Below are 17,593 nucleotides of genomic sequence, written 5' to 3' on the forward strand. Positions count from 1 at the left end.
ACCGTCTCCGACATGCCTGTGGCTTTGACTCCGAGGTCCATCCATGGTACGACCCTGAACATGTCCAGGGCGTCATGGAAAATGATGCTTTCAAACTTCTCTGGAATAGGCCCATATACAGCTCAGAAGAATTCAAGCCAACAAACCTGATCTTGTCCTTTTTGATAAAGCCAACGCATTTATTTATATCATTGAATTTTCTGTCCCTTTTGACACCAATGTGATTGGCAAGATTCAGGAAAAGCATGATCAAAATGCGGACCTCGCCTTTGAAATGTCTCGCTTGCATCCCAAGTACACTGTCGTCAGGCTCCCCATTGTTCTCGGTGCCCTTGGTTTGGTACCTCCTGATCTCTTGGCGCAGATCAGGAGAGTGCCCGGGTTCTCCACCGGGAGTACAGCCCTTCTGACACTCTGGGTAATGCAGAAGGCTGCAGTGTTGGGGAGCTTTCATATTCTCTGGAAAGTTCTTGGTGGGTTCGACTAGGCAGCATTTCCTGGGAGAAGTCCCATTCGCTGTCTGGGCTGCGTGTAGAGGGGGCAAGGGCCCTGAGCTGATGATGAGCCTTACCAGCCTGACTGTGCCAGGATCACCCGAACCCTCTCTGCTGCATACTATCTTTAATCTGTAAAACATAATAATAATAATAATGTGTCCATTTATATAGCGCCAAACTCCACACTAGTATCCCGGGTTGTTTGGAGGGATCTCTCCGTCTTCAAATACAGAAGTCCATCAGTGGGTCCACAACACTTTTATTCGTGATTCAATGTGTATAACTACATGTGTTACAACAATGGCTAGGCGGCATGTCAGAGGCGATGGTCAGCCAACCTGCCTAGTCACTGTCTCAGGGTCAAGTCTCGACTAACACAAAGCATTCTCAATTTATCCCTCAGGGTAGAATCCTCATCAGACTGTCACGTGTCGTATTTGTTACAGATGTGTGGTCAGCCTGCAGTACCCCGCACCTCATCAACAATGTCATGCTTCAGTGGCCAACCAGCCTTTGTCTAACTTTGATTATAGGCAGCTAATGACTCTATGATGGTGGCCACGATGACAATGATCAAGCTGTGTTGATTTCATTTCAATTGACAGCATGGCCATTACTTAGAGAGATATCCAATTTACATAACTCAAGGAATATCATAAATATCCCTGATAAACACTGTTCCAAAGTGCCTACGATATACGCCTTTTCTGTAAAGAAGGACGTGACCCACGTCCTTATGCACATTGTGAATGAGCAAGCGATAAAATTTCAACATGCATGTATATTATCTGAAATATAGGGATAAACATAAAATGCTATAATCAGTTGGGGATTGGTTTTACATTGACAAATAATTATACAGGCAATACAATTCGGAAGCTGATGTGACAAATTTCTTTCATTATTTAGTGATGATATGAATTACACAGTCTTCAGTATTTGGATAAGCTCTGTAACATATATGACACTTTGTGTCAAACACTGATATGCATTTACTGAGTTGAACTGCTTCATCTGAGATTTGCTGATAGCAATATCGACATTAGAATGACAGTATATATTTCTTTAAATACAATGTCCTTTGAACAAATTACGATATATGTCGTGGAACCCATTTTTCTAAATAAACATATTGACAGACGAAGAACACTATAAATCAAGGTAAGACATGTACAAGAAACAACTATAGGTGGATATCTTCCACTGAATAACCTGTACGATGACAAGAGTTTTAGAAACAGAAAGTACCAAGTAGCATCAATATCGACATGAAATGGATCGTCATTTTGTTATCATCCTAACAATAAGACAGCAGTCACCTCTCAGTTTCTCTCTCTTTCAATCTCAGTTACAAAAACGTTCTCTCTCTCTCTCTCTCTCTCTCTCTCTCTCTCTCTCTCTCTCTCTCTCTCTCTCTCTCTCTCTCTCTCTCTCTCTCTCTCTCTCTCTCTCTCTCTCTCTCTCTCTCTCTCTCTCTTAAAGGTCACATGCAACGTAAAACACAACTTTGCAGATTCTGATACCTTTCGGTATGGACTTACCGAAACAAATCGTCAAAAATGCAAATTGAACTTATAAAGTTGAAAAATAACGCGATGAAAAAAAACGCGCGAAATCGGAGTTCAAACGTTTCACTAATTTTCCCCAGACTTTTCTGGGGAAAACGGGTTTCAACAGCTGGGCTGCGCTCATAGCACGTGCGCAGTGAAATAGGTTCGCGCAGCTTGGAAGCGGGTTGTCCGTCGAATACTCGGTGAAGGCTTGGTGTGAGCTATTTTTCTAATGTTGTGTTGATATCTCACAGGCGCGAGCTTTTTATATGTTATGACAGTAAATAAACTGTTTATATAATTTCATTTGTCTATTTCACCACACGTTCTTCTTACCGAGTCACTTTCTCAGTTCGATACTTAAAAGCAATGTCATTATTTAGCGTTGACAGAATTTCTAACTGTGATATAGATATGTCGTTGTCACAGACAAAACTCAATGTCTTGTTTTATTGACACCTGTGTGTCTACCTGCCTGTCTGCTAATGACAATATTCAATACACAGCTGCTATCACTGACCACATGCAATTTGAACTTAACACCAATCGGGCTATACACCATAAACAAAATGCATTGATTTATGGCCCGAGTTCGGTCTCTGTCACATTATGTAATTACACAGACAGGCAGGTGTGATACTTGAACACATGACATGTTATGATGTCTGTTGATTGCAAAATGTTGTACACAAAAAATAAGCATGTATTTACAAAACCCAACATCTCTATATATACACACACAATAGCCGTGAGGGCATACGCAAATGTACCAGCCGTTATACTTGAGTGCACACCCACCCGCTCTGACTGGGTTCGGTATCCCGGCTGCTTCGTTTCTTGGGAAGTAAACCGAAGTACACAATATTGCACTTTTGATTTGCGATTGCACGCTTATAATTTTGTTTATATGTTTTTTCATAACCAACAATGTATATTATATATCATGAATAAGTGATAATTGTGTTTTAATTATGTTTGATTTTTTGGTTGCATGTGACCTTTAACAATTTCTTCATCAATGTAATTTTGGGGTGAGGTGAGGTGAAATTGGGTTTAACGTCGTGCTTGAGAATATTTCGCTCATATGACGACGTGCATGCGTGTGTATGTGTATGTGCGGCTGCTTGTACTAGCCCAGACTTAAGCTGTTTTATAGTGCTAGCCCACTGAGATACCATGCCGCAGTGAAGCATGAATACCCCACTCAGACACATTATACTGACTCCGAGCCGACCAGTCCTTGATGTACCCATTAATGCCGAGCGCCAGGCAGGGACCAACAAGTACCATATTTTAACGTCTTTTGGTATGACGCGGCCGGGGATCGAACCCGCGACCTTTCGCTCTCCAGGCGGACGCTCTAACCACTACACCATGGAGGCGGTTTGAAATTTTAAATTTTGACAAATTTCTGGAATCGACTAAGCCAGGAAGGTGCCGATCGGGAATCATGTCCGTCGAATAATGGCATAGGAATGGTTGTGAATCTGACACGTGGGGTACAGATAGCGTGACGGTCAGGGGGCGGGGAGGAGCATGGAGGGGAAGAACAGCAACGGCCACAACAATGGGGATTATAAATACGGCAGTAGTGATCAGGGTGTTGGGGGCAGACGGAGAATCTGAGCGGGTGGATGTATTGTCGTGAGTCATGTCTTTACATTTAGATTTTCGGCGGATCCTCCAAGGAAAATATGATTTACTGGAGGATCCGTCATAAGATTTAGAAGAAAAGAAAGACATTGAAAAAACCAATGAATGAATGAACCAAACCGTATCAACACTCACCCTGTAGTGTATAACGATAGAAACACAGAAATATCACTAAAAGTCACTAACACTTTGTAGTTCTTTGTTTTCTCCTCAGTCAGTCTTCGTTTACACAAACACAGTATTTGCTGTTGGACGACTGTGCGTGAAGCTTGTGATGATGGACCAGTTCTTGTGTTCACACCTTTGTCCCATGAAAGCACAATATGATTGCAGTTGTATTTGATGAATCATTTTCGTCAAACTGTAAAACGTCCACATTGAGAGATATTTCACAGGCGGGTTGTTTTCGTCAACTTAATTTGATGTTGCAGGCTGTTTGACTTTTGTTGTGATGTGGACCCAGGATGGATGAATATCGTCGGAGTTTCGTTCAAGACCTTTGATGCCGAGAGGTTTCGAGATCTTGGTCTTCACCATTTATCCCAGGCTGTTTAAACCAAAAGTTTAAATGTGTATAACTACATGTGTTACAACAATGGCTAGGCGGCATGTCAGAGGCGATGGTCAGCCAGCCTGCCTAGTCGCTGTCTCAGGGTCAAGTCTCGACTAACACAAAGCATTCTCAATTTATCCCTCAGGGAAGAATCCTCATCAGACTGTCACGTGTCGTATTTGTGACAGATGTGTGGTCAGCCTGCAGTATCCCGCACCTCATCCACAATGTCATGCTTCAGTGGCCAACCAGCCTTTGTCTAACTTTGATTATAGGCCGCTAATGACTCTATGATGGTGGCCACGATGTCAATGATCAAGCTGTGTTGATTTCATTTCAATTGACAGCATGGCCATTACTTAAGGAATATCATAAATATCCCTGATAAACACTGTTCCAAAGTGCCTACGATACATAGCGCTAACAATCAAGGCACAGCACATTATTACCCCGGATAACCCAAGCTAGGCGCTTGAAGGTTATAGTCATATGACTTTTTCCACCGGGTACCTATTTTCCTGCAGGGTGAACAGAGACAATTTTGAACAAACTCACTTGCCTAAGGTGAGACTACATGTGTCACATGTGCTTCATTGTGGGGCAGGACTCAAGTCCTAGAAACTCTCAGGAGTCAAGCTGCCAAACACGGTCACCCATCCAAGGACTCTCCGAGCTCGACGCTGCTTAACTTCACCGATTTGTGACCTGAGCTTTGAGCACAGGACCACGCGACACCACACGTGAAAACAGTTTTAAGATAATACAAATGTATTTGTCAATTTTTTAATATAACGTTTTCGGTTGAAAACCCGTTTTGGGGGACATTTTTGGACCCTGGTCAATTCTTTAAAAAATATTCAAAGTATGATTTTGAAATGTTAGAACATTGGCAATTATCTTAAGATCAATATGGTCCAAAAGCATTAATTTATCTTCACGAATCAAAAAGTTACAAAGCCTTTTATGACATGTTCCCAAAAGGGAACACTGGCATGAAAAAGGTAAAATGAAGTTTGATCATAAGGATGAAATGAAGCAATCCGTACTGTGTTGTCATATAATGTAGAAAGGAGTTTGTCAAGTGTCAGAATAGATATATGTAACTTATATTGATATTAATTTTAGCTCGTTAGTGTCTCAAACTGTTTCGCCCATTGTTGACTAACATTTATAACTGAGTTTTGAGTAAACGTGAATATTGGCCCATGGGCTAAGATATTTTGTAACGCCCTAAATTAGCCGAATTAAGTCAAAATGATGCTTATCACCACACTTTCATTCATTTACAACCTCTTAAACATGAAAACAAATGTGTTTTTAGAAAAAGTAAAAATTGTTCGCCCATGGGCGAGATTTTGTATAATAACGATCTAATTTAGTCAAATTAAGTCAAAAGCATTTAGATTTTGTGTCGTGATACTTATGAACATACTTTTAACCATTTACCTCAAAAACATGAAAAAAACACACATGTATTTTGAGCATAAGTAAATGTCTCTTTTCGCCGAAAGGCCGACGAGTTTATTTTTTTTGTTTTCAAAAAAACATTCAATTGTTTTCAGCCTTAACATATATTGAAGATTACTGTATGTTGAATTTTGTCAAATCCTTTGTCAGAAACAGGCCACAGTGCGGAGAGCGTTTCCAGAATTAAATTGTGACGTGTTATGGGTTATTTATCAAAGATCATTTCTGACCCACATCATCATTGGTCATTTGAACCTTGAACGGCATTGTTATTTTCTTAGCAGAATAACATTGCTGGCGTATTGTTAATCGGTAATAACCCGTGAAGGTCCGGGTTAGAATGTGCCTTCAGTAACCCATGCTTGTCGTAAGAGGTGACTAACGGGATCGGGAGGTCAGGCTTGCTAACTTGGTTGACACATGTCATAGGTTCCAAATTGCGCAGATCGATGCTCATGCTGTTGATCACTGGATTGTCTGGTCCAGGCTCGATTATTTACAGACCGCCGCCGTATAGCTGGAATATTGCTGAGTGCGGCGTAAAACTAAACTCACTCACTCACTTTAATCGGTAAAAGATGTTAACATTAGTTTGAAATGATATGATGTACCAACCCGCGTATTTTACCAGAAGCAACACACATCTGATCGAGAGCACATATCAAAGTATTACCTCCGAAAATAATATCATCTTTTCTAAAAGGTTCTATCAAATGAACTTGCAAAATGTACAGAACAGATATATATATATATATATATATATATATATATATATATATATATATGTACAGCATTATATGGTTTATTTCCATTTTACAAATAAAGAAAACTTCATTAAATGTTTGTCAGAAGGACAAAAATATATGGTACATCCGATGAACACATAAAATAATGTACCCGAAGCTTACGAATGCGTATATGTTTTCAGCAAGCACAGTTCATGGAAGCACGGTGTACATGGTAACCTTTCCCAGTCAACTCGACACCAATGGAGACCAATATACAATTCACATCGTCGGCAAACCAGGGGCGACAGTGACGATCGAGACCCCACATCATCCACCAGGGGGAAGCATTTTGAATTTAGGAGTCACAGGACATTATAAGGGAGCCGTGTCTCGAACCCTCTACTACCTCCAGATAAATCTATTCGACCTGCAGACGAAGGGGGTCCGTATTTCATCCGATGACGACTTTGCCGTTTCTATCATCTACGGACAGGATAAACATCCCGCGTCGGCAGGTGGATATTCGGCTATTCCTGTTCCTGTTCTCGAAGATCCCAGCTTCATCATCGTTACATATGACCAAAGTGGTTCTTCTTTTGTATACTTTGCCATTGCGTCTTCGGAAGACAACATTACGGTTTCTATAAATGTCAAAACGGATGACAGTGTCAGATTCCGAAATAATGATTATTTTGATGGCGACACACTGGAACTTACCCTTCAAAAACTGCAAGTCCTCCAACTAGAATCCAAACGGGATTTGACAGGAACTGTGATCAGAAGCAACGGTCCTGTAACTGTGTTTGCTGGCATCGTGTGCGCTGCCATTCCTCTTGGAGAGATCTTTTGTGATAATATCCTGGAACAGTTACCTTCTGTAGATCTTTGGGGATACCGTTATTTAGGAGCACCTCTCCTTGGACGTACAAGCGGAACTGTCCTCCGAGCTGTGGCGGCATATAGAAACACCACCATAGAGAGGGTCAGTGATGGGAATATATTCAATCTCCAATCAGGGGATGTGCTGGAATGGGAAATGGTTTCCGAAGGCGATGACATCAGAAGTACCAAGCCTATACTTGTTGTCCAGTTCAGCAAGAGTTACTCGGTGAACAGCAGTGGAGGGTCAGCAATGATGGTCCTGCGGGCGGTGGAATATTATTCCCCAAAGTTTTATATTATAGCCGCTGACGAATTTGAGACTTATGTTAATATCCTCATCAACACTGCAGATAATTCAACATTATTGTTCGATGGCAACATCATTGCTTTTACATCTGAAATGTTTCTGGAAGGAGTTGAAAGCCTGTTTAGGTTTGCTGTCAGTGAAGGCATACACGTCATACAGAGCACCAATTTCTCAGCTGTGTTCGATGTTGTAGTTTATGGGTACCGTCAAGGGCAAGGCATAAGTTATCAAGCTTTGAGCTCGATCCCTGACCAAACAACAGGTAAGAACGACAATATGAATTTTATTTAACGCCATTAAACCAGCTCTGTAAAGGCGGATTGAAATTATACGAAAGCAATGCTGGACTGAGCTATCGAATTTGATTGAACGCTTTGACCTCTTGGCCTCCCAAATGCCCATCCGACATTGTCCGAATACTCGCATTTGACATAAGTCACTGGACAACTTATACATGAAGACAACCAGCATATTAATGTGTTAAATAATATACTTAATATTTTATTGTTTTCTCTCTGAGGACATCTGTATTTATTAACGAACTCAATTACGACGAACTAACGAGCATAACTAACTGTTTGGGGGCAATGATCTTTTGATGTATGTTTTAGTAGAAATGCGCCTAACGATCTACAGGTATAACAAAATAAAATGTGTGGTATATGGTAGTTTACTGTGTCATCATGCTATATTCTAGATACTACAACGACATCTGTAACTGCAGCATCTCCACTTACTGAGACGGAAAGCCTTGCTGCGTCAACATTGTCTTCTGCTGCTTCGTCAATGTCTTTGTCAACATCTTCGTCAACGTCCGTTACAGATTCAGGAACAGACCCTTTGACGTATACAACTGCAGCTGACGATTCATCTTTCGTCGTTGTACATCCTGAAAGCAGCCTTGACACAGGTCAGGCGATTGCCATGGATACGGCAACACCATGGCCTTCCTCCTTATCTTCTTCTGCTGCTGATGCCAGTCTTACAACTTCAGACACAATCGAGATTACTACTACCGAGGCGACGTCACCGACTACATCCTCTTCATCATCATCGGCTGTTTCTGCAAGCGACGTCCTTGTATTCTCGAGCGCTGTTCTGGACACAACTTCAGCGGTTGATTCATCTTCTGTGTCACCATCAACATCCTCACCAGTTAATTCTGACTCAGGAGCAGAATCTGCAACACCAATAGGTTCAACTGCCATTTCTTCAACCAATGCGCTATCTACTCATGAAAGCCTTGAATCCTCTGGTACAGCACCATCATCGTCAACAGCATCGCCGCCAGCAGATGGAACTCCTGCAGCTGATGCTACACAGAGTCCAGACTCTACCGCATCTTTGTCTCATCCAGCTGCTCTCTTCCTGGATGTTTCCTATTCGCCGTATAACGCCCCGAGCCTTTGGTTTTCTAGCCAGTCGACCACCTCAGATAATCTAAGCCGTCTTGTCATTTCCAGCGGGACAGCATATGAACTGGAGTTGGTAACCTCTCCTAATATCGGATCAATCACACCCTCGTCAGTATCATCCGAAACAGGTATGTCATCTGTTCGTCCACACGAGTAATAAGATATGGCCAATGACGTAACGTGACGATTATAGTTGGATGGCCTTTTCAAATTGAAATGATTACTTAACCCAGACATCTGTACGTAATTGAGTGTAATAGTAAAAAGAACAAACAATTGCTTTACAAGTAATAATTGTATTCTAAACACAGACGGTGTACAAATTCATACAAATTACTGCAATGTATTTTCTATGCTTGATACAGCGTGTGTTATCAGTCAATGGGGGGCGGTGGGGTAGCCTAGTGGTTAAAGCGTTCGCTCGTCACGCCGAAGACCCGGGTTGGAATCCCCACATGGGTACATTGTGTGAAGCTCATTTCTGGTGTCCCCCGCCGTGATATTGCTGGAATATTGCTAAAAGCGGCGTAAAACCAAACTCACTCACTCACTCACTACCAGTCAATGGCAGCATAAAATGGCTAAAATAGCAGTTGTCATGGCAATAAAGTGGAAGCATTGCCCAGGAACAGCAGTGCCCATGCTTCCAAAATAGGCTTAGGCTGAAAAGTGATCTTCACGGGTGAAAAGTGATCTTCACTTGCCGGTCTTAATGTCATGTGAGATCATTATAGCTTACGCTGGGCACTTCATACGTCAAAACGTTTTCAGATATTTTGTTATAAGACTGGAATATTCTCGATGGTTTAATTATACATATTCAAGATTGCAATCAACTCCGAGCCTACCTAGTAATTATTTGCAACACACCTGTGTCGTAACTGAAACCTAACCACAAACGTTGTATACCCTATTTATGGCAGGATCAGCTGCTCTTGGGTTCGAATCCCGATCGTCAACATTAGTTTTAAACATCATACAGTGCTCAGTGACCATACGTACTGGAACTGGTGGCTTCCCTTCCACAATTGAGCTACGAAGCAATATCTCAATATATTAATGTGTTAATTAATATACTTAATATTTTATTGTTTTCTCTCTGAGGACATCTGTATTTATTAACGAACACACTTACGACGAACTAACGAGCATAACTAACTGTTTGGGGGCAATGATCTTTTGATGTATGTTTTAATAGAAATGCGCCTAACGATCTACAGGTATAACAAAATAAAATGTGTGGTATATGGTAGTTTACTGTGTCATCATGCTATATTCTAGATACTACAACGACATCTGTAACTGCAGCATCTCCACTTACTGAGACGGAAAGCCTTGCTGCGTCAACATTGTCTTCTGCTGCTTCGTCAATGTCTTTGTCAACATCTTCGTCAACGTCCGTTACAGATTCAGGAACAGACCCTTTGACGTATACAACTGCAGCTGACGATTCATCTTTCGTCGTTGTACATCCTGAAAGCAGCCTTGACACAGGTCAGGCGATTGCCATGGATACGGCAACACCATGGCCTTCCTCCTTATCTTCTTCTGCTGCTGATGCCAGTCTTACAACTTCAGACACAATCGAGATTACTACTACCGAGGCGACGTCACCGACTACATCCTCTTCATCATCATCGGCTGTTTCTGCAAGCGACGTCCTTGTATTCTCGAGCGCTGTTCTGGACACAACTTCAGCGGTTGATTCATCTTCTGTGTCACCATCAACATCCTCACCAGTTAATTCTGACTCAGGAGCAGAATCTGCAACACCAATAGGTTCAACTGCCATTTCTTCAAGATTTGCGCTATCTACTCATGAAAGCCTTGAATCCTCTGGTACAGCACCATCATCGTCAACAGCATCGCCGCCAGCAGATGGAACTCCTGCAGCTGATGCTACACAGAGTCCAGACTCTACCGCATCTTTGTCTCATCCAGCTGCTCTCTTCCTGAATGTTTCCTATTCGCCGTATAACGCCCCGAGCCTTTGGTTTTCTAGCCAGTCGACCACCTCAGATAATCTAAGCCGTCTTGTCACTTCCAGCGGGACAGCATATGAACTGGAGTTGGTAACCTCTCCTAATATCGGATCAATCACCACCTCGTCAGTATCATCCGAAACAGGTATGCCATCTGTTCGTCCACACTGAGTAATAAGATGTGGCCAGTGACGTAACGTGACGATTATAGTTGGATGGCCTTTTCAAATTGAAATGATTACTTAACCCAGACATCTGTACGTAATTGAGTGTAATAGTAAAAAGAACAAACAATTGCTTTACAAGTAATAATTGTATTCTAAACACAGACGGTGTACAAATTCATACAAATTACTGCAATGTATTTTCTATGCTTGATACAGCGGTTGTTATCAGTCAATGGGGGGCGGTGGGGTAGCCTAGTGGTTAAAGCGTTCGCTCGTCACGCCGAAGACCCGGGTTGGAATCCCCACATGGGTACATTGTGTGAAGCTCATTTCTGGTGTCCCCCGCCGTGATATTGCTGGAATATTGCTAAAAGCGGCGTAAAACCAAACTCACTCACTCACTCACTACCAGTCAATGGCAGCATAAAATGGCTAAAATAGCAGTTGTCATGGCAATAAAGTGGAAACATTACCCAGTAACAGCAGTGCCCATGCTTCCAAAATAGGCTTAGGCTGGGGATCCAGGGTGAAAAGTGATCTTCACTTGCCGGTCTTAATGTCATGTGAGATAATAATGGCTTACGCTGGGCACTTCAAACGTCAAAACGTTTTCAGATATTTTGTTATAAGACTGGAATATTCTCGATGGTTTAAATAATTTTATTCAAGATTGCAATCAACTCCGAGCCTACCTAGTAATTATTTGCAACACACCTGTGTCGTAACTGAAACCTAACCACAAACGTTGTATCCCCTATTTATAGTAGGATCAGCTGCTCTTGGGTTCGAATCCCGATCGTCAACATTAGTTTTAAACATCATACAGTGCTCAGTGACCATACGTACTGGAACTGGTGGCTTCCCTTCCACAATTGAGCTACGAAGCAATATCTTGAAATATTGTTACGCTTGTCGTAAGAGGCGTCTGATGGGGTTGGAAGCGCAGTTTCCCTGACTTGGTTGTCATCGTTTCTTTATTGTGAAGTTCGATGCTCATGATGTCGGTCACTTGATTGGCTGGTCCGGACTCGATTATTTGCAGACTGCCGCTCGTTCGTTGGAAAACTGCCGAGTGCGGCGTAAAACAACATACAAACTGAATCAATCATTTCTCTTTCTTTGGCAGGACCGAGTACGGCCCCCACAACCCAAGTAATACCCACTACTGGGGTGCTGAAAACGACGAAACGTTCCCAGCATCGGCGGTGTCACTGTGCACAGAGGATGTTGATGTCCCTGAACGTGACAAGCATGGAGTTCCAGCAGATGCTGATGGCGACGAAGAAGAACCTGAGTCTCTCCCATCAGCGTCTGTCGTCTTATATCAGAAGCAAAACCAGCGCCCAAGATCACAGGCCAACTGCACAGAACGTTGGTTATGTAGGCATAGCTATGTTGTCAACAGTTGTTGCGTTGTTGTTCTGCGGGGATGTTGTGACTCTGCTAAAACGTTTGTTCTAACGCGTCGGACCCGTGTAGGTTCTGGGATCACATTATTCATCAGTAACCTGCCTGGTGCCATCACATCTGGTTAAATTAGGTATGTGCTCATGCTTTCACTCACTTGTTTGCCAGGCCCATGGACGATTATGTACAGTCTGACGTCATTGAGATGGAATATTGGTGGAACATAAAACCACTCTTGAGTAACTAATGGAAACACCGTGAGTGGAATCTTGTATTTATATCTTTGTGATATTGCTAAAATGTTGCTAAAAGCGGCGTAAAATCATACTCACTCACTTACTTTGTTATGGTTCTATATGGCCGCCATATAGCTGGAATAATGCCGAGTGCGGCGTAAAACTAAACTCACTCACTCACTATGGTTTTATATCAGCATATGTACCGCTCTTGTGTATTTCACAGTAGCCATTTACGTAGACTGGAAATCTGCAGAAACAACCACACACAGTATCAGACACTTCAGAGGTTTCCAAGTATACTGTGACAACGTGTGGTATTGTTTTGTGAAGTGAAAATTCAGTCTTGGATATGTTTCAATGACTCACCCAAAATCGTCGAAACGCCGATTATTAAAATTGTTTTGCAAATTGTGTTACCATGGTTACTACATTGCTGTGGCGTTTTCAGATGTGAAGGTCACAAGGCAGTCGTGGTGATTATTGAGGGGGAAACAACTATTGCGATAGTGATAGTCTATTGCAACCAACTATTGCAATACTATTGCAATAGCTTTTTTCTCCTTGAAGTGTCTCATTTGAAGTCATTTCCCAAATGACTTCTCGTACTTTAACTATAATAGTTCAGGGCGAAAGTGTGCTTTATTACACTATACATGGTGGTAGAGCGAACTGTATTTCTTAACTAAAATGATACGTCTCCGAAATGAGTTTGACGTTTTTCACGTCTATCTCCTCTAGTCACGAATGTACTTGTAACGTTTCTGACAAACACAAAAATTGAGGATGAAACTTCCTTCTCGATCAGCGGAGAATTGTTTTTCTGATTTGAAAAGAACAACACAGCTACTTTGCTGTCTCTATAGTGTGCTGTTTGAGTTCCATCTCTTGCTTTAGTTGCATCCGCCATGTAAAAAAGGTAGAAAAATTTCTCCTGAATCTTTACCCATGGGGCGAGGCGTTGCGTGCACGTAATGACGTCATTAGATATAAGGGACATAACTCCGTTTTACAGGCTGGTAGACATGCCATAATCACAACAGTACTAAAGCGATCATCGTATTGGCCAGTTTCTCTGACGTCAGAAAACAAGTGATACATTTTTCCTTGTTGCAATATTAGGCTCCAAGATCCTATATGGTCCCATTTATTGGCAATACTGGGGTACGTGACTGCAGCAGGAATGTATAAGGCAAAAGCATCAGGTAGAATATACTGAACAACATTAGAAACGCACCACCCATATAATACGAAATATCCCCGTCAGAATGAAATGTACCCATGATATCTGAGCATCGTCGGTTTAATTTAGTGCGGTGCGTTTCTAATGTTGTTCAGGATACATGAACCAAATGTATGTATCGCTTTTAAATCGTTTTAATATTTCTTTTTCTATTGTAATTTCTGTTTTCTTACTGAACGAGCATCATAGTTGTCTATGTTTTGTTTTCCTATGCACAGCTGCATGTGTTATCTATTGATACTTTAAATCAGCTGCATGTTATCTATTGATACTTTAACTCATCTGCACGTGTTATCTATTGATACTTCAACTCAGCCACATGTGTTATCTATTGATACTTTAACTCATATGCATGTGTTATCTATTGATACTTTAACTCAACTGCATGTGTTATCTATTGATACTTTAACTCACCTGCATGTGTTATCTATTGATACTTTTTCTCATCTGCATGTGTTATCTATTGATACTTTATCTCATCTGCATGTTATCTATTGATACTTTAACTCAGCCGCATGTGTTATTAATTGATACTTTAACTCATCTGCATGTGTTATCTATCGATACTCTTACTCAACTGCATGTGTTATCTATTGAAACTTGAACTCAGCCTCATGTGTTATCAATTGATACTTTAACTCATCTGCATGTGTTATCTATCGATACTCTTACTCAACTGCATGTGTTATCTATTGATACTTCAACCCAGCCGCATGTGTTATCTATTGATACTTTAACTCAACTGCATGTGTTATCTATTGATACTTTAACTCAACCGCATGTGCTATCTATTGATACTTTAACTCAACTGCATGTGTTATCTATTGATGCTTTAACTCGACTGCATGTGTTATCTATTGATACTTTAACTCAACTGCATGTGTTTTCCACTGATACTTTAACTCATCTGCATGTGTTATCTATTGATACTTTAACTCAGCCGCATGTGTTATCTATTGATACTTTAACTCATCTGCATGTGTTATCTATTGATACTTTAACTCAGCTGCATGTGTTATCTATTGATACTTTAACTCAGCCGCATGTGTTATCTATTGATACTTTAACTCATATGCATGTGTTATCTATTGATACTTTAACTCGACTGCATGTGTTATCTATTGATACTTTTTCTCATCTGCATGTGTTATCTATTGATACTTTATCTCATCTGCATGTCATCTATTGATACTTTAACTCAGCCGCATGTGTTATTAATTGATACTTTAACTCATCTGCATGTGTTATCTATCGATATTCTTACTCAACTGCATGTGTTATCTATTGAAACTTGAACTCAGCCTCATGTGTTATCAATTGATACTTTAACTCATCTGCATGTGTTATCTATCGATACTCTTACTCAACTGCATGTGTTATCTATTGATACTTCAACCCAGCCGCATGTGTTATCTATTGATACTTTAACTCAACTGCATGTGTTATCTATTGATACTTTAACTCAACCGCATGTGTTTTCCACTGATACTTTAACTCATCTGCATGTGTTATCTATTGATACTTTAACTCAGCCGCATGTGTTATCTATTGATACTTTTACTCATCTGCATGTGCTTTACACTGATACTTTAACTCATCTGCATGTGTTATCTATTGATACTTTAACTCAGCCGCATGTGTTATCTATTGATACTTTAACTCGACCGCATGTGTTATCTATTGATACTTTAACTCAGCCGCATGTGTTATCTATTGATACTTTAACTCGACCGCATGTGTTATCTATTGATACTTTAACTCAGCCACATGTGTTATCTATTGATACTTTAACTCAGCCGCATGTGTTAACTATTGATACTTTAACTCGACTGCATGTGTTATCTATTGATACTTTAACTCAGCCGCATGTGTTATCTATTGATACTTTAACTCAGCCACATGTGTTATCTATTGATACTTTAACTCAACTGCATGTGTTATCTATTGATCATTTTGCTCAACTTCATTTGTTATCAACTGATATCTTAGTTCGGCTGCTTGTGTTGGCCTGGTCCGACCTCCCTGATGTAACCAAATTTCAGCTGACTGCGGCGTAAAACACCAAATCCATGATATAATATGGCTGTACTTCTCTGAAATAATGACGGAAGTTTTCCAGAACACAAAATCCATAACAAACGATAAATGCATTTATTTACAATACGATCGATGAGTGAATAACATGTACATTGAAATGCAAGCTGAAATTGATCAATTTGGCAAAGTTCTTCCTGATTTTTACAACATCATGTTCGCCATATTAAGTAATCGACAAATACCAAAATAAACAATGTACATAGAATCTCTAAGATTAAGAAAACAGGTCTATTTTACATGAACGATAGTAACCAGATATAATACGAGTGACGGATACAAATCTATACCACTTGTGGAACATACAGACACCTTTTATTCGTAGCTAAAAACTAAACATTGTACACGTTGAAGACTATACTCTGAATATTAAAGCCAGAAATCTTTAAACACTCTGAAACATACACATCAGAACCTGGCTAATCCGGACGTCCCGACTTTCGTTTAGAGGATTAATACAGACAGCGACAATATGTACAAAGGAGATCAGAATCCATGATCCATGATCCTAAATTGTATTCCGAGTGGTTTGAACTGAACAGTCCGGATTAACGAGGTTCAGTGTAAGTTTACAGAAACATCAATATAGAATTGTAATTGAATATCATATATACAGGTCGCCTTTGTACAGCATCACTATACATCTACCACAATCATAAAGTCATATCAGGAAAATTCATTTGCAATAATTTGATTAAACGAGTCAATGTTCTTCTGTGTCAGGATCTCGAACTAATTGCTAGTTCTTATCGCAGGAGTCTCTGCTTCGAAGCACCAAGATCATTTCTGACAATTGAGCACATGTTAAAGGGAGTTTTATGTCCTATTGACCACCAAGGGCAGCAAATGTGTTGAAATCTCGCCCACACTCTACTCCCACGTTAAACGACGATATCCCATTTCCCTGCAGATGGTGGAATTATAATACGTCTAAAAAGACGCGCGATACTCTCAACACCAAGAAGGGTATATGTTTCACATAGATATATAAACCTAGAGATATACAAAAAAATGTAGGCTTCAGTCACCCGTGGGTATCCGTGTACTATGGTCTTGGAACACCCTACATACGACAGACAAAAAGAACAGTGGTGACGAAATTAGTCCGTTATACCTCATGGATAACCCTTAAATTATACACTTAACACATACGTATTAATAACACCGCTCTGTGGAACGAACAAGGCTGAAAACTGAGTCAGTAGAGGGGATTGTATAAACAAATGACTTCGAGACGCGAAAGAACATCTTTGAATGAAACGTATTTGGAAGGCGGGGTTCACGAGTGACCACTGCTAAAAGTGAGTATCAAATTCATCATTTGAACACAATCAGAAGGTTGAGGAGTAGCTATCATTATAAATCAAATAGTCACATATGCAAATTCAAATATCGGCACATATATTTTCATC

The 17,593-nt window shown here is 40.6% G+C and overlaps 1 protein-coding gene across 1 annotated transcript; it reads left to right on the forward strand.

Annotated features, from left to right (window-relative positions):
• Window positions 1-6,677: 6,677 nt before the first annotated feature.
• Window positions 6,678-16,971, forward strand: LOC124257514 (serine-rich adhesin for platelets-like). The gene is made up of 4 exons (XM_046691597.1): window positions 6,678-7,899; window positions 8,461-9,180; window positions 9,431-9,451; window positions 16,925-16,971. The coding sequence occupies exons 1-4, from the start codon at window positions 6,678-6,680 to the stop codon at window positions 16,969-16,971; spliced, it is 2,010 nt and encodes a 669-aa protein (XP_046547553.1).
• The last annotated feature ends 622 nt before the right edge of the window (window positions 16,972-17,593 follow it).

The sequence above is a fragment of the Haliotis rubra genome, unplaced genomic scaffold (assembly GCF_003918875.1).
Source record: "Haliotis rubra isolate DU_JTF1 unplaced genomic scaffold, ASM391887v1 Scf663, whole genome shotgun sequence".
NCBI lineage: Eukaryota > Metazoa > Mollusca > Gastropoda > Lepetellida > Haliotidae > Haliotis > Haliotis rubra.